The sequence below is a fragment of the Enoplosus armatus genome, chromosome 4 (genome assembly GCF_043641665.1).
Source record: "Enoplosus armatus isolate fEnoArm2 chromosome 4, fEnoArm2.hap1, whole genome shotgun sequence".
Lineage (NCBI taxonomy): Eukaryota > Metazoa > Chordata > Actinopteri > Centrarchiformes > Enoplosidae > Enoplosus > Enoplosus armatus.
Genome location: NC_092183.1, coordinates 21,285,579 through 21,311,170, shown reverse-complemented (window position 1 = coordinate 21,311,170; position 25,592 = coordinate 21,285,579). Strand labels below are relative to the sequence as shown.

Here is a 25,592-nt window from a genome sequence, read left to right as displayed (position 1 = left end):
CTTCACTGAGGACAGAGATGTGAACACCTGAAGGAACTACTGACCCTCTGTGGAGTGGGGGGAGAGCTGGAGGACATGAGGGAAGCCTTGCCCATCATGGCAGACCATCTGGTGTACCAGCCCTTTACTTTCACAAGGACACAGGAGGGGTCATGAGGCTGCACATCCAATCTACATGAGTTTTGTGAACTTGGAGACGGCTTATATCGTGTCCCATTGGATGGGCTGCAGAGATGTGGGTTGTGAGGTTGTTGCTTCATGCAAACCCGTAGTTGGAGTGTAAAGTAAACACACTGTGGGGATATGATCTTTGACCTGAGGATGCCCTGTGATCCCCCCAGCGAGAGCCAGAAGAAGTGACTAAGACTGTGACTGTGATCTGGACCCAGAAGGTGGCAGAAAATGATGGCTAGAAGTTGAATATTTTGGGGGATTTTGTCCAAGGTTCCATGCAGCATTGCAAATGAATGAATATCAAGGTGAAGCGCTGCCAGATGTTTCATCAGGTTCCTGTATTTGAATGTTTCCCATGTGTTGCCTGGCACCAACGTCTAACAACACAGAGAATTCCTGGGAACGTAATGAGGTATTATTATATTACCATCAATCACTGATATTTCTTTATCAATGCGGCTCCTAGCAAAATCTGCAAATATGTTATTGTGTATGTATGTGAGACAAAGTGGAGACAAATGTTTATGGTGTAATTTCATGTTAAGGCTGTTACATGACTGAACCAGTAAAAGCGAACACTGGATTTCTGTTAGTGGTGATGATTATCAGTGATGTAAGTGAGTGTGTTGACTGTATTCCATCGTTTTTTTGGCATACTGAAATCCCACTGACCTGCGAGTTGGTTAGTCACTACAAGTTCCATTAGCTGAAATTAAATGACTACAAGGCCTTTAGAGGGAAAAAAAAAAAAAAATGGCTGATTTCTGCTTACACTGGTGGTTTTCTGTCTGATGGATAATCAAAGACTAAAACAATTATTACAGGTACTGAAGCTCTGCTCTCCAACTCTGAGAGGAGGAAAACACCGAAATACCGATGACTCTGTGTTTTTTCTGAGTGTGTACAGTTACAGGCTTCAGATATATGAAACAGGATAGTCGTGGGAACGCCTCAGAGAAATCAGTGTGATACGGCACAAGGACAGACTTTTGCTGAGCTGAAGAAATCTCCCTGCCGGTGTATTTCCAAGCATATTCCGAAGTGTGTGTGTGTGTTCATATCAGTCCATGTCTTTTGTTTAACATTTTTTTCCCCCCCTTTGATTCCTTCAAATCGCTCTACTCACCGACAAGCTTTGCTCTTACTTTATCATTACTCGGATTTCTCTGTTTTTAAAATCACGTCATCCTCCGCTAACGTCACCGCAGAGCGGCGGGCGACGGTCGGGTTAAACTTTTAACTCTCGCTGAGCTCGCGGACAGGAGGCGGAAGAGGTGTGTTTTCTTGACTATACACACACACACACACACACACACACACACACACACTGAGGTTGCCACCACAAATGGCGAAAAGGCGCACAGTCCAGCTGAGCACAGGAGACTACTAAGGAGAAACGGCGGTAGGAAGAGAGAAGTGACCGCTCGTGTGTCGTGAATCTGCGGGCCGCTGAACTCTCGCTCTCGCCCTCGCGCTCGAGCTTTTCCGAGAGTCCGAGAGGAAAAACTTCTCCGGCTCAGAGACGGAAACGGCAACGGTAAGTTCACCCGACGCCTTCACTCCCAGACACCACACACGGATGCTCATTGGAGCCGAGACCTACGGTTGATAAGACTGCGTCCGGTCATCTGAGAGGACTTCGGTGGGTATTATATATTATATTATATATTATATTATATTATATTATATTATAGAGAGGGTTTAGATTTGCATTCTGATCATGGCAGATAAGCCAATCACCATTTTGTTCTGGATGGATCAGCGAGATAGGCTGGTTAAGTCCCTCTGCAGGGGACCATTTGACAGCAGGGCCCCTGGTGGTCACTCCAGGGACCACTGCGAGGCACATGTCGGTCAGTCCAGGGACCACAGTGAGGCCCCTGGGGGTCTCTGCCCAGCACGTCCCGGGACATGAAAGATCTCATCGTGTGTCTTGCAGCGTTTGATGCCACCAGGATGGGGAACAGCAGCAGCGACAGGTCCGGCGGGGGTCAGGGGGAGAGGTCATACAGAGATGGACAGCAGGGAGGGAAAGAGGTCCGTTCCAACATCCTGATGGACAGCTCAGAGGACGCAGACCTCTTCCAGAGAGAAGATCCAAAGGTATGATGACAAGTTTTACACCAGGACTGTATGTTATGAGAGCAGGTAGACTAGATAACATGAAACCCGTAAGGACCACACTAGTGTTCTGCATGTTTTTCACACTAATTATGAACTGCATAGGATTATAAAAGGCAAACAAAGGCATACAGTTTTGGTTTTGTGCATTTGATCACATGCCTGCTGATGTATCTGTTGGCTATAAACTATATTTAAAAAAAAAAAAAAAGGTCATAGGTGCAAAATGTCACATCTTTATTTTTTTCAAACACATTTAGAATTTTTGGTCTTGAAAGAGTGCCACGCCTTGCTTTCGTGACATCATTGAGCTTTAAAGCAATAGGGAGCAGGGACAATTTTGCCATTTTTCTGTTGGTGCATTCAGGTGCTGGTAAGAAGCGTCTGAAATTTGAGAGCCGGGGCGTTGCAGCTTCATACTGTATGTTGTCGAGGAGAGAGCAAACACGGGTGTTATAAAGAGGATAATGTGACTTAAAAAAAAAAAATCCTTGCAATAAAATGATTTCTGTTCAACAACCAACTTTAAAGTCTCCCAGTTTCCCAAAAGCATTACAATGAAGTGTTTACAAAACAGTCCCATGTTTGTACAGTGGTATAATGTAACGGTTCAAGCAAGTGTGAAGTCTCTGCAAATTGATTTTCATATTGAAAAGAACTGCCTGGAAATTCTAAAACCTATTAAGCCTAGTAATACAATAACATGTTTGTTGTTAAAGGGCAAAAACAAACACACTGGAGTGGTCTGTTCATTACTCCCTTGGGGAAACTTAATAATTGCAACGGGGAATACTGATGAGATATAGCGAATTGAATTTAAATATTGAAATAGATAATACGATATGACTCGTTATTGTGATGTGAACCTTGTAGACTGTATTTATCCAAACTATATTTTAATGATTTTATACAATATGAAAACGTATGTAAATCTGAAATAAAGTTATGTGCAGTAGGAGATGAGTGAAAATGTTTTTTACATGGTATACAAGTCCACCATGTTTAGACAGATGTGAGAATATTAACAAAAATATGCAAAATGACAGCATATACAGGAAGTGCAAGATGTGTGTCATAGACGTAGACAAGGCCATACAGCACATTTAAACATATGTACAATCATAAAGCATGAGTCATCTAATCGATCACCTCTATTGAATTGACATATTCAGCTGAGAGATTTGGATTCATCCGACTTACCTGAAACACCTGACAGAAGAACCAAAAATGAAATTGTCCACGAAGCTTATGTATTGTGTCTGTTCTCATTAGATCTTATGAGGAGGACACAAGTGTGTGTGCAAGGAAACGTGCTGCTCATTTTACAAAAGAATGTAAACACGCAAACCAGTCGACTCCATCTCAGTCAGGGACTGTTGTGTTGAGGAAGTGAGGCAGGGGAGGAAAGTGCTCTCATTAACATGGCAACGGTACACTGATACACTGATATCATGCTGTACAGGCTCCACAGGAAATACAGGAGTTTCTGGCCTGGCAGCAGGATCTGGAGAGTGACAGCAAAAGCCCGACACAGGACAGGCCAACTGTGTTCAGGTGGCCAGGGGCCGCCAAAGAAGTCTTTGTGTCCGGCTCTTTTAACAACTGGGCCACCAAGATCCCTCTCAACAAAAGGTAGTTGGACTCGTGCAGAATACTTCACGAGACTGTACACCCCTGATCTGTATGTGTTGGTGAAAGTGTCACGCATGTTTGTCCCTCAAACCCAGTCAGAAAAACTTTGTGGCCATTGTGGACCTGCCAGAGGGAGAGCACCAGTACAAGTTCTGTGTAGACGGCCAGTGGACCTTGGATCCTACTGGGGTGAGTGAAAGTTTTAGAGGCAACACGCCTTTTTCGAATACATCACCTTATTTTTTCATCTTCTTACGGATGCCTACTCTACACTCACAAGTGTCTGTGTCAAATTTCTGTTTGCGCTCTCGCAGGCCGTGATGACGTCTAAAACTGGAACAGTTAATAATGTCATCCAGGTGAAAAACACTGACTTTGAAGTCTTTGATGCCCTCAGGATCGACTCACAGGATTCTGCAGACATCTCAGGTACTGGCACCTGCATTCACAATAACTACTTTCAGACTGGCCAAATATGATTTAAAAAGCATTTTAATCAGCATAATGCTATTAGAGTACAGGCCATACTAGAATAAATGACTTATATGGCATTGTCTGAATTAATCTGGTGCAGTATAGCCAAGCCAAATAGTAAAGTTAATATTTTTGAACAATGCATTGACCATGACGAATTCTTTCTACCTTATTCTTTTGATATAAGGCTGTATTAAAATGTGATCATTCGTTCCCAGACTTGTCCAGTTCCCCTCCCGGCCCCTACTTACAGGAAGCATATGTAACCAAGCCAGAAGACAAGATCAAACATCCTCCTATCTTACCCCCCCACCTGCTGCAAGTGCTGCTCAACAAGGACACAGGTGTCTCTGTAAGTACAGGAACACATGCTCGTGTTAGCAGTGCACGCCATTCTGGGAAGCTGTTTGCGACGAGACATGCTATTTAGTAAAATTCCTCCCGTCTCTGAATCCTCATCAGTGTGACCCGACGCTGCTTCCAGAGCCCAACCATGTGATGCTCAATCACCTGTACGCCCTCTCCATCAAGGTAACAAATCCATCCTCTGTCTGTCAGACAAAATGTCTGTCAAATTTAATTTTGATCAAACTGTCGGGACATCACTGGCTTCAACAAAGGGACATAATGTATGGCATACAATATGCATGAAATATTGGACGACAAATATCTGTAGCTGTCTCTCGAAAGGACATAAATCCTCAGTGATGTAAACTATAGTGTCTTTATGTTGAATCTAGAATTTGATATCCTTATTTTCTGTGGTAATGTAACCTGATTTTACATTTGCATTTTTACATTTCTATCATTATGCTAAATGTTAGTGCCGTAGCTCAAACTTTTATTGCCATTAATCGCAGTACTTTTAACAATTTGCCAGTGAAATCTAGTAAAAAAAAAAAAAAAAGTCAAACAATTTCTGATTGATCAGTTTAAACTTTAGCTCTGAACCTAATTTCCTTGTCGTCGTCGTCTTTTAGGACGGGGTGATGGTTCTCAGCGCGACACACCGATACAAAAAGAAGTACGTGACCACTCTTCTCTACAAGCCAATATAATCCACAGAGCCATGATTCAGCCTAATAATGAAAAGTTGTCTGTTGGTGTACACAGCTGCTACTTTGATCGCTTTGTTAAAACTGAACCTAAATATCTCTCCAAGCTCAGTTTGGCAAAGCTGCTTTTTACCATCCTGTAATCTAAAATTTGACTTAAAGTTAAACTCGCTGCACAATGTTTGTCAAGTTATGATCCAAACATAACTACAGACCAAAGCTTCCTTTCAACCACAAACTCCAAGAGCCATGAGAACAACAGGTTCATTTCACCTCACTTGATGCAGATTTGTTAATAGATTTATAGTTGATAGAGGGACCAAACACATGATGCACAAGGGGAAACCTGCCTGAACAAACTCAGCACATGATGTGGTCTTTAACTGTTGACCTTGGTTGAGTTTGTACAAAGCCAAAGCCTCGTGTGGATTTACACATTTAAGAGACCTTGAAATTGTAAGAAACTGACTGTAAAAATCTAAAAGTGTAATGGTGAGATAAGCACAGCTGCAACCTCTCTCTCTCCATACGTGAGCAAACAGACTCAAGGACACAGAGAGGTTGAAATTCAACTGAAAGGCCCCACAATGAGAGTCTCACTTGTCTGTTTTACTTCAATCTGATGCCTTTTATTTACAAAGTCACAAATTCTTCAAATTCAAAGTCGAGTTTTGTTTTTAAAAAATTACAAAGAAATTAAACTGTGAAAAGAAATATGTCAGAAATCCAACATTCTCTTGTGTGTGTATTTTGTTTGTATAACTCAGTCGACACAGTGGACTTTGGGATCCAGGTTCTTGTTCTCAGGGTTGTATGTGGTCTGAGCGAAGCAGTGAGCCGCCACCCGATCGCACTCGCACACAGCAGCCTGGCACTTGTTGTTGGTTGCTGCGGAGACAGATTTGAGTCAGGAAATGAAAAGGCAGCAGCTCAATAATAAGGAGACGTGAGGCACGCTTACACCGAATATGAATAGTGTTGTCACGTACTCTAAATGCCAGTGTGAACGTGCTCCACAGTACTGGGAGAGCATTTGTTTGTAGTGTAGGTACTCTCAAACCTCGCTGTGTGTATATATATATACATAGTATAGTATAGTATATGTATATATATGTATGTATATATGTGTGTATATACATATGTGTGTAGTATAGTACCTACACATTGCAGAATTTCACCACACAAGAGCTTGAAAGTCATTGAAAATACTTCAAATTTGATGTCCAGGTGAGTGTGTCAAAGCATGACAGTTCAGTCTTACCTGAGCAGGTCACTTGCTGATTTGAACAGGTGAAATCATACACGAGAACATAAGGAAGGTCAGCGATAGCTGTGCATCCAGGAGCCTTTCTGCTCGCTTTATAGCATTCATCGTGAACTCTGCAGCACCTAAGAGTACAGGAGGAAAGAGTGCATGAATTCCACGTTTTCTTTCTTTTAAAAATGGTGACTGGAAAACAAAATAGATGGCGATGGCTGCTTCCTACATGTCCACTTCGTCCCGAGGGGTTCCCGTCCCCCCAAAGCCGCACCAGCAGCCGTAATCGTTGTACTTCAGAGGGTTAACACCAGCCTGAGCACACGAGATCATCTTCCCAAACTGCCATAAGGCCTTGGGCAGCAGCGCACCGCTGGCCAAACAGGCTGGTAAAGACATGTGAGGCAGACAAATAAGAACACATGATGAACAAATCAGGAGAAAAGGAACATCCTAAAAAGAACAATATAAAAGTGGTAGAAGTACTGTGGCAGATAGAAAATGTACTAAGGATCATTTCACAAACGGCACTAATAGAGGCTCTCTTTACAGTAAGTGTCAAATTAAGAATTATTATTGTACATATTGACCGCTTTTTTCCAGTCTTACCAGTGAGAAGCAGCAGCAGCAGAGGAGCTGTCCCGTTCATGGCTACAGTCAGAGAAACGTGGATTTTTGCGCAGCCTGTTCTTATAGGACGGGAGGTGAGAGAACGCCGGAGATAAGAAGGACATAAGAGGGTGGGAGCTTTAAACCAGCGGTTACTTGACAAAGTTACTATATTTGGTTTCTGCGTGAGAATTTTGTTTACCTCAACATGTATTTAACACCGTCAGCTACAGGTGTGTAAGACCAGCTACGAACCCAGCTATCTCTAAGGAGAAGCAGTCAAAAAGCACGAGCGAACAAGACGACTGACAGCTGAAACTTTGCTTGCACAAAATCGCTTTTTATTTTCCATTTTCATTGAACCGATTCTGTCTTCAGCATTACCTCTAGTGAGCAACCAGGAACAGATACAGTATATCCCACAAGCTCCACGAGTGTCCAGCTGTCCAGTCATGTATCAGGCCTGATTCATTTATGGATAATTTATAGGAACAGGAACAGTAATTTTCCAGTGAATGTTTTAATAGATAGTTGATGAAGACCTATTAAAGCATATTTAAACATCTCCTAATCAATCTCCTCCTCTTTCTTTCGTCCACCCTGTGCTCACTTGGGTTTGCATTTTCCTTCTTTACATAGAAGTTAAATTTAAAACAGCTTTCCAGCACGCAGCTGTGTAAATAACTAGCACTTGCCGGAGTTCCCACGACTTTCCACTTGCACGTTACTCAAGTGGGGAGTTTTATGTTAACCCAAAGGGAAACAAGTTATGAGACGATATGACACAAATGCCAAATATGAACCAAATGTGTACGTAAAAGCAATAGTGTGTGTTTGTATGTATATTTGTGTATGTATATGTACTATACATGTGTATACATACATGTGGCGTAACGTACAGAGGAAGATATTGCGTTACAAAAAGGACAGGTCAAAAAAGGGTCAGCTGTCAATGTGAGCCTTTAGCTTCACACTCACACATCTTCACCTGCGAGATGCAGACCTGACTCTCGCCCCCCTGCTCGTCCTGTTCCTCAGCCTCCCAGCCCGTGAGTACTCACCTTTCTTCGCCACAAAACCTCCCATTTCCAGGATAACTTTGAGAGCTATGCATGTCTGTTTGACCAGCATCAGGGACATTTTGATTCCGTGTGATGCAATGTGAGGCTGTTTTTTTTTTTAGATGTGAAGTAGCTTTTGTCTGAGATGCCTCCACTTTGTCCCATAGCGCTGGGTTACCGAGCTCTGTGGCAGTTCAGGGCGATGACCCTCTGTGCCTGACAGCTGGCTGCTGCTGCGTGCTGGGAGGCTCTGGCACACCTGTTGATGAGCTTGACAGGGTAACACTGCACACTGGTTAACACTGCTGAAGGTATATACATTTGTGGTGTCTGTTAATGTTGTTCTGTTTCTTGTTGTGCAAGTCCTCGCACCCAAAACGCAATCCAACTTAAAAGCTCAATTCACCGTAATCCCAATTTCAAAAAAATCTTATTTTCTGACTCACCTCCAGTGGTGTCTTGGCAAGCAGATACTTTCAGTTTTATGTGCAAAAGTTGTGAAATGGCGTTTTGCTTGTGCTGCTTAAAGCACTGAAACACTTTGTGAAGTTGTCACAACGAGTGTTTCCTCAGCAGATAAGTTGGATCATCAATAAATTGTTTAAGTCATTTTTTTTAAACAATAAGGCCACACATGAACTGGTTCCAGCTTCTTAAATGTGAATACTTGTTGGTTTTCTCAGTCTTCTATGATAGTAATTTGAACATGTTTGGGTTTTGGACTGAACCCAGATTTCACCTTGGACTTAGGATTGCGATGGACATTTTTCAGTATTCTTTGACATTTTGGAGCCTAAACGATTAATTGAAAAAGGAATCAGCAAATGAACCAATAATGTAAATAATCATGAGTTGCAGTCCTACTTAAATTTAAACTATGAAATTGAACCCTCAGCAGAGGGTGATTTTCTTCATCTTGACATATCGAAGGTGCTGTAATGACCTCTTTATGCTTTGTGTGTGTCTGTGTGTGTGTGCGTGCGTGTGTGTGTTGTCGATGCTGTCAGGTCCCAGCTGTCTCATCTTGGACAACCTGAAGCGTACAGCTACAGCCGTGACGAGGCCAGGAAGGCCGTCACCTGTCTGTGTGAGTGTTCAGCGACACAACAGCTTCCAACTATCATCACTCACACCTGAGTTTTCAGTAATTAGATAACATTAAGTTGCAGATTTTCTAACTGAAATCAACCCTTGACAAATAATTGTGTGTTGTCTCATCCCTGTTTTTTCTCCCATTCCCTCAGATGACAACAATCCCTGTGAGGACTTCGTCTGTGTGTGTGTGACAGGAAAGCAGCCATGGCAGATTCTAATGAAGGAAACGCCCACCTTCCCAGTGACCGAGGGAGGCAGGGAGAAGAAGGGAAGAAGAAACACTGAAGAGTGTGTCTTTATTACAAATCAATAAAGGAGAACAAGTGTCATTGTACTCACAGCTATTTTTTTAATGTCCAACAAAAGCCTTACATATGTTCTGCATATGCAACTTTTAGCCCTTTTTATGATATACACTTATAATTCTGAAATCAAAAACTTAATTTCGATCAGTATTCATTTCCGGCAGCTCAGAGAGGTCCACTGTCTCTCATGCCTTGGTTTCACAGATGTACCTGTATGACAGGTTACAGTCTGCGTCATTCCACAACTTGCGTTTGCGTCTTTCAGAACCATGAAGCTGCCCACAGTCCTCTCCGTTCTCTCTGTAGTCCCAGTCGTCGGGCTGACCTTCATCCCAGAAACTGAACACAAACAGGGAGGAGAAACAATTGGCATGTTACATATAGTGCCACAGCCATTCGTTTGTGCTTTTTGGTCCTTTTTTTTTCTCTCACGTATGGGTTGAATTGAAGTCAGTTCCATCCACCCAGCTCCAGTGTCCCTCGTTTTCTCGCTCCACAAGTCCAATCCAATAGTTGTACTTAATTACAACTACTTCTGAAATGTAGTCCTAGAAATAAAAGAAACTGGTTATTTTTTACGCCTTTGTCAATTCTGAGAAATGTGTATGCTCCATATCAAAGCCCTGTTCATACGCTGGAGCCTCCCAGTAGCAAATTGACAGCTCCACTTAAAATATATGGAACCAAACTGGTGTGAACATCAACGCACCAGTTCCTCCACATTATTCAGAACCACCAGGTGTGCTCCGTGTGCTTGGCACTGCTCTTCTGCTTTGTTCCAGGTCGCGGTGGTGGTGGATAGCAGGTAGCAGCTTCTCTGGTAAGACACCCATCCTTCCCTACAAGTTCCTAATGTGATGAAGATGAAGACAAGTCAAGAGAGTCTGACTGGGGGCAGATGAATTCTGATGTTATTGATAATTAGTGTTTACCTCTAACTGAGACAAGTGCCTGTAGGTAGACATTGGGCACATTTGCTGCACCTTTTAGTTTGGAAAGACACAAAAATGAATAATAACGTTTTATAAGACATCAATTGTACGGCTGCATCATTATATTCAGACCTGAAAACCATTTCCTGACCTGAGGTGGACGCTGATGTTTTTCCTCCATGGTTGATTCTCTCAAGGTGAAGTTTGATGCCTGCGATGTCCTTGTTTAACTGGGTGACTTTGAGATACAAAAATTGTTATATGGTTAGACAAAGAAAGTGAAATAGCTACATGAGCTTCGCTGGGGTGTTTAAAGTCGTACATCTTATCCCAGTGACCATCAGCAGGATAAACAGCAGTAGCACCAGGACTCCGTAGAGGACATAAACCACCATCCTCTTCAAACCTACAGACATTGACAGACATGTTTTCATAGTTTAAGATAAAATTGTTGAATCAAAATCAAATGACATGTCCATGTTTGTACCTGTTTGTGTGGTCATTTTGTGCTCTCCGTGGACAGGGCTGTTATCAGGCGACCCAAACTGGTGATACTGAGATTCCATTGCTGAAAGAGATCAGACTCTTTTTTTTTTCTCTCTGTTAGTAAAAAGTAATATTTCTACCTACGTTGCTGCTATTTATACTATGGAAAAGAAAAGCTTATAGTTGATGATAAAAGTATGAGCCATTTTGAGATTCTCAGTGTGTAATGGGAATAAGAGGTCAACTAAATCTCCCGTGTTTGTTTTCAGGCCAACTATGTTAACTATTAACGGCTCAATAAATAGAGAATCTGGCCATTATGTACTGTATAATACACAAACTTTTTCAAATATAAGCAGCTAATTTTACTACATGCTTTACTAAATAAAAAAAAACAATATAAAAACATTGTCTGCATTTATATTTAGACTATTCAGTGTATAATTCATGGTATCATTTGTATATGCATGACACAGTGATTAATGCCTGTTTCCATGCATTTCTATGAATTTGAAAAGAATGATTTTAAAGGCATTTCACGAGCAAACATACTCTGCCAACAAAGTGAATTTATCACTTACCGTCATCAAGCAGAATATCTCTGGATTTCTCCGGTTGGACTCTGACTAGGAGATCATAGATAGTCCTCCCCTTTAAAGAGAAAGACTTCCAATTACAGAAAAGGTTTTTAATGTGCCAACAATTATCTAATTATTATTTATTATTGTCTACACAGGAAGTAACAGTTTGTTCCATTCCCTGTAATGTGTTAACTGACATGTAGCAATTATAGGGGAAAAGATGAAGAGACTTTAGATAATTTAACAATTGTGGCACACACGTTACACAAATGAATTTCCTTTTCATTATCATTGTAAGTTTGAATTAGCAATATGTATGTCTATATATATGTATGTGAGTGAAAACAGGCGACTCCATACCTTAGAACAGTGGTTCACAACCTGTACAACTGTTTTGCTTGTGACCTCTTAATACAAGCAGTGTCTTCTTGCAATCTCTTGTACATGAGGTATGTGCATTTCATTCAAAGAGTGATTTTCCCTTCACAGTTTTATTTGGATCAGTTTTAGAGGCCTGAAGAGGTAAAGTATACAGTATTTCACACGAAAAAAATTCTGAGTGGGACCTGACTCCCATATCTTAAGGACACATCTTATTCCCTGCATATTAATATATTAATACTGGGACTGCTATGGTAAACAAGTGAAATAACTTTGCATCAGTGTCTTTCACAATTAATAGGTCATCAGACTTTTGTTTTGTAATTTGGCAGATTTCCGCAGAGCTTCTCTGTAGTTCACAGTCTCACTGCTTGGGGGCGCTGTAGAGCTGCCTGACCTGCACGTGACACCGCCTAACAAATTCCTTCCGGTTTCTGCGTCTCTCAGAAAAGAAAATGGCGGCTCTCGGACGGTTCTCTCAAGTGTTGCTGAGGTCTTCTTTGACCCAGAGCCGGCGTCAGCTTTCTGCTGCTGCTGCCGGACACGGCGAGCAGTCAGGTAATTGCAGCACCTCATTTTAACTCACTAGTTGTTTTTAAGGTCATTTATTTTTACCACAACTTCTTACGTTTTGAGTGACCTTGCTGAGCTAACGTTAGCTAGTTTAGCAGTAAGTTAGCTTGACATCCTTGAGCGGAGAGCACGCAGAAAACGCTACCGAAAACATCATCTTTCTAACTTGAGGACTTTATCATTTCAGCCTGCCAACTAAAACAAATGCACAACCACTCTTAAAGTAGTGTAGTTCCAATTTATTGTAGTTTGTTATTTACTTTTAAGTTGAGCGGTGTCAAGATCAGTACGTCCTGCAAGCTAGAGAGCAACAACAAAGTGTCACATCAGGTCAATGGATATTCGTAACGTATCGTCTCGTAATTTTTTCCCCTTCTTTTATCTGACTTAAAGAAATCAGGCATGAGATATGACCATATAATTCAGAGAAGTGGAAAAAAATAAAGTAACGAGTAAGGCAAATAAATAAAAAAATCAAACATACCAAGCAAAATAAATGTGTAGGCTTATATACAAGAGACACGTAAAATATATTTTACATATTAGTAAAGTGCTTTTTAGTTTTTCTTTTCTTTTTCGATATAAATGAGACTTAAGTTAACGCAGCAGGAATAAATTGAAGAGGGGTGCTTGTTAGTCCACTTGATTATGTTAATGTGAGTATTCAGTAAAGGATCAAATAATAATAATATCTAGCTAGTGAGAAGTTTATATACTTTACAGGCAGATTTAAAAAGCTTGGAGTTGAATGTCACCTTAGCTAACAGCATGCAAAGGTGGCATTATATGACTTAAGTGGGATCTTTTAGATGACCATAAGATATTGAGGAAAACTGGGTTCAAAGGCATGATGGGAGCTGTATATATTTACCGCCCCATGGCTGAATCAGCCCCCTGACCTAGATGATCACCACACAGCACATTTATTCAATCAAAAAGGAACAAAACATTTGACATGTTGATGGTTTCAACTGGCCTTAACTGGGAGGTGAGAGATTAAATCTGGACACAAAACCATTTGCGTCATCTTGACAGTCAGTCCTTTAACTCAGGGTTTTTAAATCTGCTTTAAATGGTGTGGGTTATTCCAAGCTTTATTCTTTTCTCTGTATTTTTATCAATAGTAGTTTCCAACGATGTAAGCTGGTGGCATTACACATTTTAATCATGGTAATAAAGCACACTCTAGGTAAGCATAATGTCTCCTAACTAACATTTATGTTTAACATTTCTTATATCAAACTTGATGGGTGCCGATTCAAAACAATGTAAAGAAACTTAATTTTACTTTCCTACATGTTTTTACTATGGTTGGATTAATAATTGCTTTGTTTGTTAAACTAATCGTTATTGTCTTTCTCTTCCAGCCAAGACATGGAAGGTCCTCACTTTCGTGGTTGCCCTACCTGGTGTTGCAGTGTGCATGTTGAACATGTACTTGAAAGAGCAGAATCATAGCCATGAACAACCAGAATTTGTCCCTTACTCCCACCTTCGCATTCGTACCAAGGTCTGTCTTTATGCGACTTAAATCATTCACATTCCAAAATTGCCATCTTAAGTGCCTTTTTATCAATATTTTGAATTATGTGTGGTCTCTTTTTTTTTTTTTTGATCCTCACAGCGTTTCCCTTGGGGAGATGGCTCCAAAACCCTTTTCCACAACTCGCATGTGAATGCCCTTCCTGATGGCTTTGAGGGTCATGATGAGTAAGCCCTCTCTCCAGACCTCATAACTGGCACAGGGACCAGCACCTCCCCCCCTCAGCATTTGTTTCTGGACCACACCTTCATTCACAGTTTACTCTTCATTTTTGTTGTTTACCTCTGTGCTCTCAACATGGGGCACCCGAACCAACTGTTCCTCTGGATCATTAAACAAAATGTCCGCTTAAACTGAATTAACATAAATAAAGTAACTATTATTACCTCAATTCATGTTTTCTTTCTTTCGTGTGTTGATGTGACGTAGTGTTCAGGGTTCTTCACCTTCTAAGTATTGTTTAAACGTGTAGGCCTTTTATACAGAAAACATTTTGACAGGTCACAGCAGTAAAAGCACAGGTGTAAATAATAAATAAATGATGGCTGAATTCCATTTAGCTGCTTCAGTTTCAGGGTTCTGATATTGTGCATGCCGGCTCACTGTCACACTCGTGTCATGGCTTACTATGACAAGTCGTAATGTCTGCTGTGAAAAAGTCCAACGCACTAGTTTAAGACTTGGTGTAAGTAATCACATTTTCTATGTAATATAATTTAAAGGCCCTGCAGACCCATTGTCAATCCACACAGGCAATTTCACTGATGCCTAATTTGGCCTCTCTTCAGGACCGTGTAGGTGTGCCTTTAAATCCATGTGCATTTTCACCGTTGAGTTGAGAATCACATACCAGCTCTGAAAAAATAAAAGAGGCTAACTGTTAAATTGAAAATACAGTGAAAATCGCCACTAAACACAGGAGTTTACGTTTGCAGAGTTTGCACCTCACTGGGTATTACATCCTTAATTCATTTTTTTTTTTTGATCATTATACAAAAAAACTATTCCTCATAAGGAAAGAACACCACCGTTCAAGCCTAACAGGCCATTTTCACAGCAGACATTTTGACTTTTCATGCTAGGAAAAAAGGCACAGGTGTTCCTAATAACATTAACGGTGGCTCTGTTGTATTCAAGACTCCCGTTGAGATGTGTCCTTGTCTGTTATTCCACAGAACTATTTTAGCATCTGCACGACATCTCCCGTGTGGAATAAGGGTTAATGTCGTCTGTTGCGGCGCTCTCTTCATAAACAGTCAATGCGCTAGACCTGTCCCACGTGACTCGCTCTTTGTTTCAGACTCCACCTATTTCACGTGAACGCGCCTTAAGCCGAATTAGAAAATCCTGGGTTAACAAAGCTCGCTGATATCCAGCTTCTGGACACCGGTTATCTTCGCCCCGTTCCCGCCGTTTAGACAGCCATTGATAATATGCCGCGTGTCGCAACTAACTGTCGCATCTATTAATCTCCGGGTTTTTCCGTCTCCGTCGACCGAGGGTTACGATTTGATTACTAAATCTAGCATTGAAACATCTCGGATAACTGCGCGCGCCCGCTCCTCTATAAAGGGGAGACCAATCGCACGCCGAAGCCCTGATCGCAGCCCATGAACATAGACAGAGGTGAGGAGACCTTGATTAAGTTCTCATACCATCACCAATACACAAACAAAATTATTTTGTATAGTTTTGACTTTTGACTCATACGTTTACATTTGCTGTTCCTTTATTTTTGTGTTTTTATAGATTTCCATATGATGAAAAAACACGAGAGGGCACATTTTTTCAGCTCTAAGGAGCAGGAACTCATCATGAAGTTGTATGAAGAGGAGAGAGAGATATTGACAGCCAAGTCCAACACCACCAGCGCCTCTAAACTGAGAGAGGAAGCCTGGCAGAGAATTGCTGACAAAATAAATGCGTAAGGAGATTTATTCACAGAAGAGTGGCTAATTGAACTTCATTTAAATCAGAATCAGAATCAGAAATACTTTATTGATCCCCGGGGGAAATTGTACAGTACCGGTGCTCCCATTCAAGAGTAGAAAGTAGCATAATTTAGAGCTAAAAGTATGTACAAAAAATAAAAATAAGAAATAGAAAATAAAAATATACACATTTACAGTATTTAAGTGAAAAATAGTAAAAAAAAATATCTACAATAACAATGTATATGTATGTGTGTATATATGTATATATGTATGTATTGCACTGAAACATTTTAAAGAGTAAATAGTAAGGTAGTATATGGCAGGTGAAGTAAATATTAGCCACAAAATATTAGCCACTGTAATGTGTGGACTTTCCAATTATGTCACCACTAACACATTAAAACTGTATTTTTTTACACGACTCCCCAGGGTATCGGACAGCGGCTACAAAAGGACGTGGCAGCAAGTAAAAGTCAAACATAAAAACATAGTGCAAACAGGTAGCCAGGTCATTTGCATCTGCATTTTCAAAGACATAACGTCCAGGGGAGTGTTTTACCTCTCATATCTATCCTTATACAGCAAAAAGAAGAAGGGTTGAGGTGATGAGGAATGAGGGGGGGTCAGCAACCCCGTCGCTGACCTCTGCAGAGGAGGATGTGCTGCAGCACAAAGACAACAGGCTGAGAGTGGAGGTCCTCCCTGGGGGTGCCTGCATTGAGCCACTGACTGGATCTGACAGCTCTTTTATTAGTGGTAGGTGGACTTAATCTCCGATTGAAACCCCTTCAGGAATTTCCCCATAATCTAATTCAATGCTTGGCCCCGCCCCTACAGTCTCAGGCCATCCCGTCCTCCTCCTGCCTGTAACAAAGACGGAACCGGAGAGCTTGAGCAGTGATGACACAGACATCAGTGACTCCCATTTTGAAGGGGTAAGGTCTTATGATTTTGACGCATTTCTCTATGAATATTAACATATGGACTCTGATGATAACTGAGTGATTTTTGGCAGGATGTGCATGGTAGCAGCTTCCAGGAGAGGGCCAACTCAACATGTGCAACAACCGGTGGCAGGAGTGCAGAGGTGAGGCTTCTGTGTCAGTAGCGGGCTACGGTAATGACAAAGAACAAGAACAATATGAGCACACGTGTGGTTTAATTTCTTTTGCAGCGGCAGACAGAAGACATCAGAGCCCTTTACTGCTGCTACCTCAAGAAGGAGATAGAGAACCGTGACCAGCAGATGGCATTCAGAGCACTTAAAATGAGGAAGTTGGAGAAAGAAATCTTATTACTTGATAAGCAGCTGATGTGACCTAATGTGTTTATCCTACTATTATGATATGTTAAAACATTTGATTTATTTAAACTCAGACAATTGTAATAAATTGCTTCACTCACATAATTTGTCATATAAACTCATGTTGCCTTTTACCTCGGCACGCCTGGAGTGGTGTGTGTGAGTCGGGGGAGTTAGCTGCGATGGTGCAGTGACTCTTGCAATTTTCAACGATATGTGTCGGACCCTTTTCTTATTGCTGCCGCATTCCACCGTGCAGCTCTACACATGCAACAGTACATGCACTATCTGGTGCAATCATCAACACTGTGACAGTATGTGAATCTTTCCTTTAGTTACCCAAAGGTCATTTCAACCCCCGAGTTGCCCCAAAGCTGGCCCGAGGCTCAGTGAGGGTCCAGAAGGAGGGTCATGAAGAGGGGCTTGTATGTGGAGCCCCTGTGCACCAGGAGGATTCCATTATCACATGAGTTATAGTGCATTGGCACACCTTTGGTTGTATTGGCTCTGTACTGCAGCACACTGGATTTGAAATGAATGAATGAAACAATGAATGTCTTTAATTTGAGGGCACTCATCCACATCAGATGAGTAGAGTTGGAGCTGTTGCTCCTTTATACATAATCCCACAATTTTTGGAAACAATAATTGGACAAGTTAACGTAGAGAATGTCATTATACTTCATATTTGGTGACAGGCTGAGACTGTCTGTGACTGCTGGACAAGAGCACTTATCATCTAAGGTAAGAGAAAATGTGTATACATTTTTAAATGTATTCATTTTAATAATCAAGTTCCTTTTATGTTTTCAACTTCGACATACTCTCTGTCTCAGTTCGGTAAAAAGTGTATTTTCATTTTACCATCGCACCTAAACATCTGTCATCTTTTGGATCATTCAAAACCAGCCTTTTGTCATGTTTAAAATCAATTTGGTATTGCTTCTATTGTGCTTGTTTTTTTATATATATATAGATATTTATGAACTAAAACACTTGTTCTTTTTGTTCATTATTTGTGGGGGTTTTCATTCTTGTGTTTTATTATTTATTTTTGTACGCCCCCGATACAGTACATAATTTGTGAAATGTATAACATGTAGCCTATCTCAAGGCTCTTGGAAATAATAAAACATTTTTCAGTTTGTTGCTGCTGTGTGGTCATGGGGGGGGGGGGGGGGGGGGGCTATAGTCCACAACACTGGTGCATGATATTTAAAAGCCTTTTCAGTAAATATTTATTAAACATGAGTTTGGGGAGTTTTTCAGAATGCCCCATGGAAAGTCTGACAAAGTAGTGGACTTGCTTTGTGAATCAGACTCGTGCTGCCAGGACACAGGCTCTAGGTGTCTCCACTGCAGCAGCAGGTTTCTGTCACGCCGCCCTGGAGGTTTGGGCAAAATGGCGGACTGGTTAGCGATTTATTGGGAGCACAAGTTCTCCTCCAGCGACTGACGGTCGATCCGGGATACAAACTTGAATCCTGACTTCAGCATAGATGCGACATGTCCGCAAATCTTTCTCGTGAGCGTCTGATTCCAGCTTGATCTCGCTTTCATCCAGCCATTGGCTGACGGAGCCGCGGGCGTTCACGGTCATCGTCTGAAGCCACCCTCAATCGAGCACTGAAAATAGGATTCATCACGGCTTCAAAGGGATGTCATTAAAAAAAAACACAAACATACATGATACCTATCAGGTCAGCAGAGAAACAGGGAGCCAGTTCCCACCAAGGCACATCATTTAGGAATATGTATATTTTATTCTTTTGAATCTAACCTCCACCTTGCCACTGTGGATGATAATTGTTCTGATGGAGGAGCCTCCTGCAGAAATGTGGCATGCACCCTCAGTGTCTGTCCAACAACTTGAAGATTTATTTATTCCCGAGTCTATGTGTAAATGTGAAATAAAGAGCATTATATCCAGTGTCCGTGAAAGATCAAGGTCCACCTGAAGACAGAGAAGAAGCAAACAAAACCTCCAGTGTGCATATGCTGTTGATCCGAAAGACTGAGTTTTACCAATGAAAATGGTCGCCTAAATTATATTTCTTCATTGTTGTGAAACCACGACAAAGAAAAATAAAGAAAGTCTCACTTTTGTCCCCCATTATATGCTACATTATACTTCTATTTACTACATACTCTTTCAGAATCAGGGCTATTACCAAGTAAGTTTTCCCATACAAGGAATTTGATCCTTGAGTCAAGGCACATAAATAGAAAACAGAAATATTTACAGTAAGAAATATTATCTAAAAAATGTTATGTATTTTTTTACATTGAGGTAGCGCGACTTTTACTTTAATTCAAATACGTGACTTTAGTCTTTTACCACTGGTTGAGTGTCTGAACGGCGCACTTTGTTTGTCCCTGCCGGCTTGCCATACGTTCACATGACTTCCACTGCGTGTGACCCGCATTCCTCAAGTGGCACCAGTCCTTTCATTTTAATGGCGAATAGAATACAAACAGTGGCTGGAAACACCGCCCGTCTGTCATATGTCAGACGTGTTAGCGAGCAGCAGGTCGGAGGATTTGTTAACATCTGACTCGGAGTCGCAGCCGAAAGAATTCGGTTCTGCTTTTTTCGCTTCTGCAGCCTGTCGGGTTGGAAACACTTCTGCAGGACAACTGATGACTGAGGAACATTTAGCTTTTTCTGGGCTGCGTGTCGGTGATGGCTGAGCTCGTGCCGCCAGACTCAAGAAGGTAAGATCGGACTGAGACCCAGTCCTGCATCAGGTCCTGCTTCAGTCCTGCATCAGGTGGTTCACAGTTCACTATTCTTCCTGATTCTTCTGTTCCTCCTGGAACATCCAATGAGCTGGAGCATCACAACATCACCTTTAATACATTTTTGGTTTTTTCTTGTCAAGCGTATGGATGAACTGAAGCCTACAACAACAACAACAACAACAACAACTACTGTGTTTGTATGTGTTGCAGGTGTACTTATTTCTTCATCTATGATGGATCCAAAGTCCAAGGAGAGGGTGACCCTACAAGGGAGGGCATCTGCTACTTCTACCCTGAAGAGGTTTGTATTGTGGGTGGGAGTGTGTCGAGTAGGATAATGATTACCCAAATGCTTGTTTGTGTGTTTATCTTATATGCGTGTATTTCTGTCAGACCCCTTTAGACAAGCAGGAGCTGCTCTGTGGTCAGCTCGCTGGGGTGGGCCGCTGTGTCTCTGAACTCTCCTTCTCCCCTGTGCGCGTACTGAGGCTGCACCGCAACAAGTTTGCCATCCGCATGAGAGACGACTTCTTCTGGGTGAGTGAGCAGCACGCAGGCGGTCCAGCCGCAACTTTTCAAGATGTTTTCTGACTTTAAAACTGTTGATGTTTTCCTGAATATGAACCTTTGATGGTTATTTTGGGGGATATGTTTTTGATTTTTCTCGCAGGCGCTGGGCTGCTCAGTGGAAGTCCCCACCGTCAGTGTCTGTGAGCTCCTGGATCAGCTGATAAACCTCTTTTGTTTCTACAATGGCTCTGTCCGACAGAGCTACCAGGTGCAGTCTTCAGTTGTCTAGTAGTCTTATGCCATAGTAGTTTTGTCTCGTTTGTCCCACAGAGATGCATCTGCATCAAGTTGTAGACCAACATAATAGAGCCATCTACAAAAGCTAATAGTAAAAGTCACTTAAAAAAGGAGAAACGAGGCAATAATTCGGTACAAATTCATTTACAAAAGTGGCATATTGTAATCTGAACTGTGTTTTGCACTATAGCTTAACAGTCAGGAAACTTTGGCCGCTCGATGGGCGCAGTACCTCTCACACCTGCAATCGGGATCCTCAGAGCTGCATCACATCTTCAGCTGCTTGAGGACCATTGACTCAACTAACGTATGTACAACATGTAGTCACAGTTCTACACGTAACCTGCAGTGGCTTTTTTCCTAATGCTGCTACAGCACATAGATGTGTGTTCAGACAGGATATGATATGTGTCGCAATGTCCTGTGGTATTGTGGAAGTACGTCTTGACAAGCACTCCAGAGGAAGATTTCTGCATATTTATTGTACCTAGTGTAAACTACTGGATATTTTTGATCTATTAGACATTTGTATGGTTAAAGTACAAAATGTGCTATTTTTCAAATCCCAGCATTGATGCAATTTTCTAGCTTTTGCGAAACACACACTGAGACATGCCAAGTCTGTCACATGATACAATAGATGACATAACATCTTAAAAACATTACATTCTAACATTTGCAGAAGTGTCTTGGTGTAACAATTGAACTGATAAAGTAACTAAACTCATAAATTGTACATTTATCGCCTTCATTTGATGCGCCTTTACATGAACTGAAACGTAGCATTTGAAATCTTGCCCTCAGGTTGACCCACTTCTCCTGCTCAAAGCTGCCCTTATTCTTCAGGCCTGTCAGCGCTGCCCTCTAGTGTTAGCAGGCTGTGTTCTTTTCAGAGGAAGGTGAGCTGACATTTTGACAATGTCCTGTCAGTGGGACAGCTTTTGTAGATAAAAATCAAGACTTTTCTCTGCCTCCTCTCCACAGAGTCGTAAGCACACAGATGTCTCCAGAGCTCACAAAGAAGGTGATGGTTCATGAGAGTGAGACGTACACCAAGGTAGGACCTGATGGTGGGACCAAATGCTGCCCTAAAGCTTTTTTCATCAAGGACCCCCAAACAGATAAGCAGTTATATTGAAAGAGTAAACTAATCACTTGCCTGACAAGTCTTTACAACCTTTTGCTCTCATGCTACTAAATAACTAAAACTAAATAATAAAACATTTATTTTGCTGACGATTGTCTGAGGACCCTTTTTAAAAGGCCAGATAGTGGTAACCAGTAATTTGGACTACATATCAGACATTTTAATGTAGCTTTACTAAAATGGTTCGACATTTCTTCTTGCCTTGAGGTAACCGAGAAGATCGATACCACTCTCGTGTCTGCATGCTAAACATAAGCTGAAAGGTCTTTGTGCTTAGCTTAGCATAAAGACTTGAAACAGGGGGAAACAGCTAGCCCACCTGCCCCTCTAAATCTCACTAATTGACACGTTATGTCTTGTTTGTTTTAATCTGTCCACAAACCAAAGTTATAACAACAATTTTGTGGGGGTAAGGCGGATTTTCTTCCCTTTGAACAGAGCCAGGCTAGCTGTTTTTTTTTTTCCCCCATTCCCAGTCTTTAAGCTAGGCTAAGCTAACTGGCTGCTGGCTCAAGCTACATATTCACTGTGCAGACATGAGAGTGGTATTGATTTTCTCATCTGACTCTGTTAAGAGTATTTACCAAAATGTTGGACTGCTCCTTTAACAGAAAAAGACTCACGCCAGTATTTCAATTTTGATTTAGGCCCAGAGGCCCAATGAACAAAGTGCATCCGGCCCATTTGGCGCCGCTGTCAGCTCCACTACTGTGTTCCTGACCATGTCTGAACTTCAGTACCTGCAATCCCACCCTGTCGACAAAGACTTCAGGTAGCGTCCTCCCTCTCTGATTTGCGCTGTGTTATACTTACACAAGCTCCTTAAAACATTTCCAGAGAATTCTGAGCGTCTCAATGTGTTTTCTACCCTCCAGTTCCCATTCCACTCCACACAAAGACACTCCCCTGACGAAGACCCGCCTGTCAAGAACGTTATCTGACACGCCCTCCACTGAGTCAGAGCCCTCTGATCCAGGTTGCTCCCAGTCTCCCCAGAAGTTGTCCTTCAGCCCTCACCTGTCTGACGACTCCGTGTTCAGCCGAGTTCCATCACAGAGCACCGCTGATCCACCCAACCCCCCACCGCGGACGCCAGAGCCTCCCTTCTCTAACGGAAAACACTCCCATGAAGCTGAGGAGGAAGCGCTGGAGGAGTCGTATTATCACAGCTTTCACAGCAACGGAGGTGGAGGCAGCCAGATACATAACGAAGGAGACAGCTCAGTGTTTGAAGAAAACCTGCGTCTAAATGGAGGTGGAGGAGATGGAGACACAGCTTGTGGGACAGTGTTTGACTTCAGAGGGGCCAGGTCCGCGAATGAGGAATCGCACAACGATACGGTGTTGGAAGATGGTGGCTGTGGGGGTGCTCAGTGCTGCGGGGCAGAGATGGGAGATCCTCCTCCTCCCTCTGGTGCTTTTGACAACCAAGAGGAGATTCCACTGATTCCCATGAAGTTGTACCTGCACCGGGTCAAAGGCTTGGTGCTGGCTCTGCTGGTGGAGCCACACTTCTTGAGTGACACAGCTTCTATGGAGGAAGTGGTGAGAAGCAACGGCAACCCTCTGATAATTAGGATTTCTCTCATTTTAGTCACATTATAATATTGAACGTTCGTCAGCACTTTGGTTCTTCTGACGAGCTTCATGACACAGCTGATGTAGTGCATCACAATGTATAATATAATATTATATATACATATATATATATATATATCCTCTGTGGTTTGCATCCAGTATCACAGCAGCCTGGCATCACTCAATGGACTGGAGGCCCATTTGAGGACAATCTCTCCAGGGGCACCAGGCGCTCCAGGACCCTATGTCTTTGCCCATTTTGACTGCATTCAGAGCACGCTGACAAGTGAGGCTCCCATAATACTCTCATGTATTTCCTCTTCATTCACTCTTGGACTCTCTTTGTGTTCATCTTTACCCGCTCTGCCTCTTTATTTTACATTTCTGATAGTCCTAATAATTCTGTCTTTTTCAGTTTCACTTTGTCCTAGAGTGAGTATACGCTCTTCTGCCCCACTATCTCTACCTGGGGACTGGGGGGGGGGGGGGGGGTTGGTAGTTTATATTTGTCTTTGCATGAGCTAACGGCTGATTAGTAATACTGTGATCAGCATTCCTTTGTGCAGCAGGCATGCCTGTCCAGGTTAATGTGCCACTGTGGTACCGAGTCTCTTGTTATTGTGTGTCTCTGCAGCCAACCTGTCTGGTCGACCAGGGGGAGCCCCAGAGCGTCCCTTTGTGAGAGCCACATCACTTCTTCACTCGCATTTTTGTAACACTGAAACTCTGCAGGAGGCTATTATCAGGTCAGTATGGCAGTGACGTGTTGGTGGTTGGGGGGTTTCTCGTGCCTTTCATGGCTCCTCAAGTAGAAGTCGGGGGTGGGGGGGGTTGGAACTGTCAGTTAATCGCGTCTATCGTCACATCCCTAAACATTCTTCCTCTTCTGGTGTAGATCACTCTCCCAACAGCTCACATTTTCCGGAAAAGGACGCCGCTCTATTGTTTTATTTCTTTACTGTGTCACTTTGCTCTTTCCTGTTGCATGTCACCACTCCACATGCTTGAAATGTAAATGCATGGGACACTTTCCCTGCAGGAGTGCCGGTGCTGCTGTGTATGGAACCAGCAGCGTGGCCCAGGAGACTTACTTCCAGCAGCACGGGGGATCGCTGAGGAACTCGGGCATCCCTAACCACCAGGACAGTGCTTTCTCACTTCCCAGCAAGGCCCGACACAGACTGCTGAAACACGGGGTTAACCTGCTCTGATGGGACAGCATCAGGACGTCTCCTCTTAAGGCTCAAGAGGAGTATTTTGTTCAAATATGACCAACTGCCTTGTGAGTAACCTGAAAATCAGAAAATGTGAATGCAAATATGATTGAAAGCTTCCTGTTTTGTAGCTCGTTCGCTCGTTCCCTCAACAGATTGTATGATCTTAGCTCGTGTTGTGCTCTGAATCTTAATCGTAGGTGAACTGCTTTTTTAAAATTTGTATCATTACCATGGATTTGCTGTGACAGAAGATGGTTGGTAAAGGTTACGTTTACAATGAGGTTTCAGTTGTTTTCATGATTGTTTGGAGTACAATTGTACTCCAAACAATCATTTCGGTTACTTTTTGTATGTAGAGCTGCCATATTAAGCTCCTGTTCACATACTGTGCACATTTTGCAACCGTTTCACAGCGAATGTAATCATTCCTCTTACTTGTATTTATTCATTTTATAGGAAATTTGGACTAAAGCAAGATGAAATCTTTATGCTACTTAACTTTGTACAGAAACCTGCTTTTCCCCGCTGCACATACTGCAAAACTGTATTGGTTTATTACACACATTTCTAAAATAATCCAAAAT

General features: G+C 42.1%; 6 protein-coding genes and 1 long non-coding RNA gene across 8 annotated transcripts; 5 read left to right on the top strand and 2 right to left on the bottom strand.

The window, feature by feature from the left end:
• Positions 1-1,487: 1,487 nt before the first annotated feature.
• On the top strand, positions 1,488-6,186 carry prkab1b (protein kinase, AMP-activated, beta 1 non-catalytic subunit, b). Of its 2 annotated transcripts, none has more exons than XM_070904309.1 (8): positions 1,488-1,711; positions 2,114-2,277; positions 3,758-3,927; positions 4,023-4,116; positions 4,242-4,356; positions 4,620-4,753; positions 4,864-4,932; positions 5,382-6,186. In XM_070904309.1, the coding sequence occupies exons 2-8, from the start codon at positions 2,131-2,133 to the stop codon at positions 5,457-5,459; spliced, it is 807 nt and encodes a 268-aa protein (XP_070760410.1). In that variant the 5' UTR covers positions 1,488-1,711; positions 2,114-2,130; the 3' UTR covers positions 5,460-6,186. The 2 variants fall into 2 exon arrangements, with proteins under 2 accessions (XP_070760410.1, XP_070760408.1); XM_070904307.1 differs by having other exon boundaries at positions 1,488-1,816.
• Positions 6,187-6,219: 33 nt separating this feature from the next.
• pla2g1b (phospholipase A2, group IB (pancreas)) lies at positions 6,220-7,375 on the bottom strand. The gene is made up of 4 exons (XM_070904355.1): positions 7,324-7,375; positions 6,944-7,100; positions 6,718-6,845; positions 6,220-6,344 (listed from the first exon to the last, which is right to left on the bottom strand). The coding sequence occupies exons 1-4, from the start codon at positions 7,361-7,363 to the stop codon at positions 6,220-6,222; spliced, it is 450 nt and encodes a 149-aa protein (XP_070760456.1). The 5' UTR covers positions 7,364-7,375.
• Positions 7,376-8,507: 1,132 nt separating this feature from the next.
• Positions 8,508-9,813, top strand: LOC139284165 (uncharacterized). Its single transcript, XR_011597334.1, has 3 exons — positions 8,508-8,695; positions 9,392-9,471; positions 9,629-9,813. It is a non-coding gene; the product is annotated as an uncharacterized lncRNA (long non-coding RNA).
• Positions 9,814-9,969: 156 nt separating this feature from the next.
• Positions 9,970-11,282, bottom strand: LOC139283825 (perlucin-like protein). The gene is made up of 7 exons (XM_070903866.1): positions 11,204-11,282; positions 11,039-11,122; positions 10,868-10,954; positions 10,717-10,761; positions 10,494-10,633; positions 10,217-10,332; positions 9,970-10,123 (listed from the first exon to the last, which is right to left on the bottom strand). Exons 1-7 carry the CDS (start codon positions 11,280-11,282, stop codon positions 9,970-9,972), a joined length of 705 nt encoding a protein of 234 aa, XP_070759967.1.
• Positions 11,283-12,614: 1,332 nt separating this feature from the next.
• On the top strand, positions 12,615-14,671 carry cox6a1 (cytochrome c oxidase subunit 6A1). The gene is made up of 3 exons (XM_070904354.1): positions 12,615-12,722; positions 14,105-14,247; positions 14,362-14,671. The coding sequence occupies exons 1-3, from the start codon at positions 12,620-12,622 to the stop codon at positions 14,449-14,451; spliced, it is 336 nt and encodes a 111-aa protein (XP_070760455.1). The 5' UTR covers positions 12,615-12,619; the 3' UTR covers positions 14,452-14,671.
• Positions 14,672-15,785: 1,114 nt separating this feature from the next.
• Positions 15,786-17,532, top strand: LOC139283824 (uncharacterized). Its single transcript, XM_070903865.1, has 7 exons — positions 15,786-15,906; positions 16,030-16,204; positions 16,644-16,714; positions 16,797-16,970; positions 17,052-17,149; positions 17,230-17,301; positions 17,389-17,532. Exons 1-7 carry the CDS (start codon positions 15,891-15,893, stop codon positions 17,530-17,532), a joined length of 750 nt encoding a protein of 249 aa, XP_070759966.1. The 5' UTR covers positions 15,786-15,890.
• A 2,668-nt stretch (positions 17,533-20,200) lies between these two features.
• hps4 (HPS4 biogenesis of lysosomal organelles complex 3 subunit 2) lies at positions 20,201-25,284 on the top strand. The gene is made up of 12 exons (XM_070904686.1): positions 20,201-20,232; positions 20,470-20,560; positions 20,653-20,796; positions 20,930-21,037; positions 21,257-21,373; positions 21,871-21,965; positions 22,051-22,123; positions 22,861-22,985; positions 23,089-23,758; positions 23,951-24,077; positions 24,426-24,537; positions 24,831-25,284. The coding sequence occupies exons 1-12, from the start codon at positions 20,201-20,203 to the stop codon at positions 25,000-25,002; spliced, it is 1,866 nt and encodes a 621-aa protein (XP_070760787.1). The 3' UTR covers positions 25,003-25,284.
• The last annotated feature ends 308 nt before the right edge of the window (positions 25,285-25,592 follow it).

Bases quoted from the DNA above. Each gene is read 5' to 3' on its own strand.
- prkab1b (XM_070904309.1), top strand. From the start codon at position 2,131: ATGGGGAACAGCAGCAGCGACAGGTCCGGCGGGGGTCAGGGGGAGAGG. The intron at 3,928-4,022 runs GTAGTTGGACTC...CCTCAAACCCAG, and splicing joins AAGATCCCTCTCAACAAAAG to TCAGAAAAACTTTGTGGCCA. The intron at 4,357-4,619 runs GTACTGGCACCT...ATTCGTTCCCAG, and splicing joins GGATTCTGCAGACATCTCAG to ACTTGTCCAGTTCCCCTCCC.
- LOC139283825 (XM_070903866.1), bottom strand. From the start codon at position 11,282: ATGGAATCTCAGTATCACCAGTTTGGGTCGCCTGATAACAGCCCTGTC. The intron at 10,333-10,493 runs GTGCGTTGATGT...TTTTATTTCTAG, and splicing joins TGAATAATGTGGAGGAACTG to GACTACATTTCAGAAGTAGT. The intron at 10,124-10,216 runs GTGAGAGAAAAA...GTTTGTGTTCAG, and splicing joins GACTTCAATTCAACCCATAC to TTTCTGGGATGAAGGTCAGC.
- cox6a1 (XM_070904354.1), top strand. From the start codon at position 12,620: ATGGCGGCTCTCGGACGGTTCTCTCAAGTGTTGCTGAGGTCTTCTTTG. The intron at 12,723-14,104 runs GTAATTGCAGCA...TTTCTCTTCCAG, and splicing joins CGGACACGGCGAGCAGTCAG to CCAAGACATGGAAGGTCCTC. The intron at 14,248-14,361 runs GTCTGTCTTTAT...TGATCCTCACAG, and splicing joins ACCTTCGCATTCGTACCAAG to CGTTTCCCTTGGGGAGATGG.
- hps4 (XM_070904686.1), top strand. From the start codon at position 20,201: ATGGCTGAGCTCGTGCCGCCAGACTCAAGAAG. The intron at 20,797-20,929 runs GTGAGTGAGCAG...TTTTTCTCGCAG, and splicing joins TGAGAGACGACTTCTTCTGG to GCGCTGGGCTGCTCAGTGGA. The intron at 21,966-22,050 runs GTGAGCTGACAT...TCCTCTCCACAG, and splicing joins TGTGTTCTTTTCAGAGGAAG to AGTCGTAAGCACACAGATGT.
- pla2g1b (XM_070904355.1), bottom strand. From the start codon at position 7,363: ATGAACGGGACAGCTCCTCTGCTGCTGCTGCTTCTCACTG. The intron at 7,101-7,323 runs GTAAGACTGGAA...TGTCTTTACCAG, and splicing joins GCTGCTGCTGCTTCTCACTG to CCTGTTTGGCCAGCGGTGCG. The intron at 6,345-6,717 runs GTAAGACTGAAC...CTGTCTCCGCAG, and splicing joins TCAGCAAGTGACCTGCTCAG to CAACCAACAACAAGTGCCAG.
- LOC139283824 (XM_070903865.1), top strand. The intron at 16,971-17,051 runs GTAGGTGGACTT...CCGCCCCTACAG, and splicing joins TGACAGCTCTTTTATTAGTG to TCTCAGGCCATCCCGTCCTC. The intron at 17,150-17,229 runs GTAAGGTCTTAT...GATTTTTGGCAG, and splicing joins GTGACTCCCATTTTGAAGGG to GATGTGCATGGTAGCAGCTT.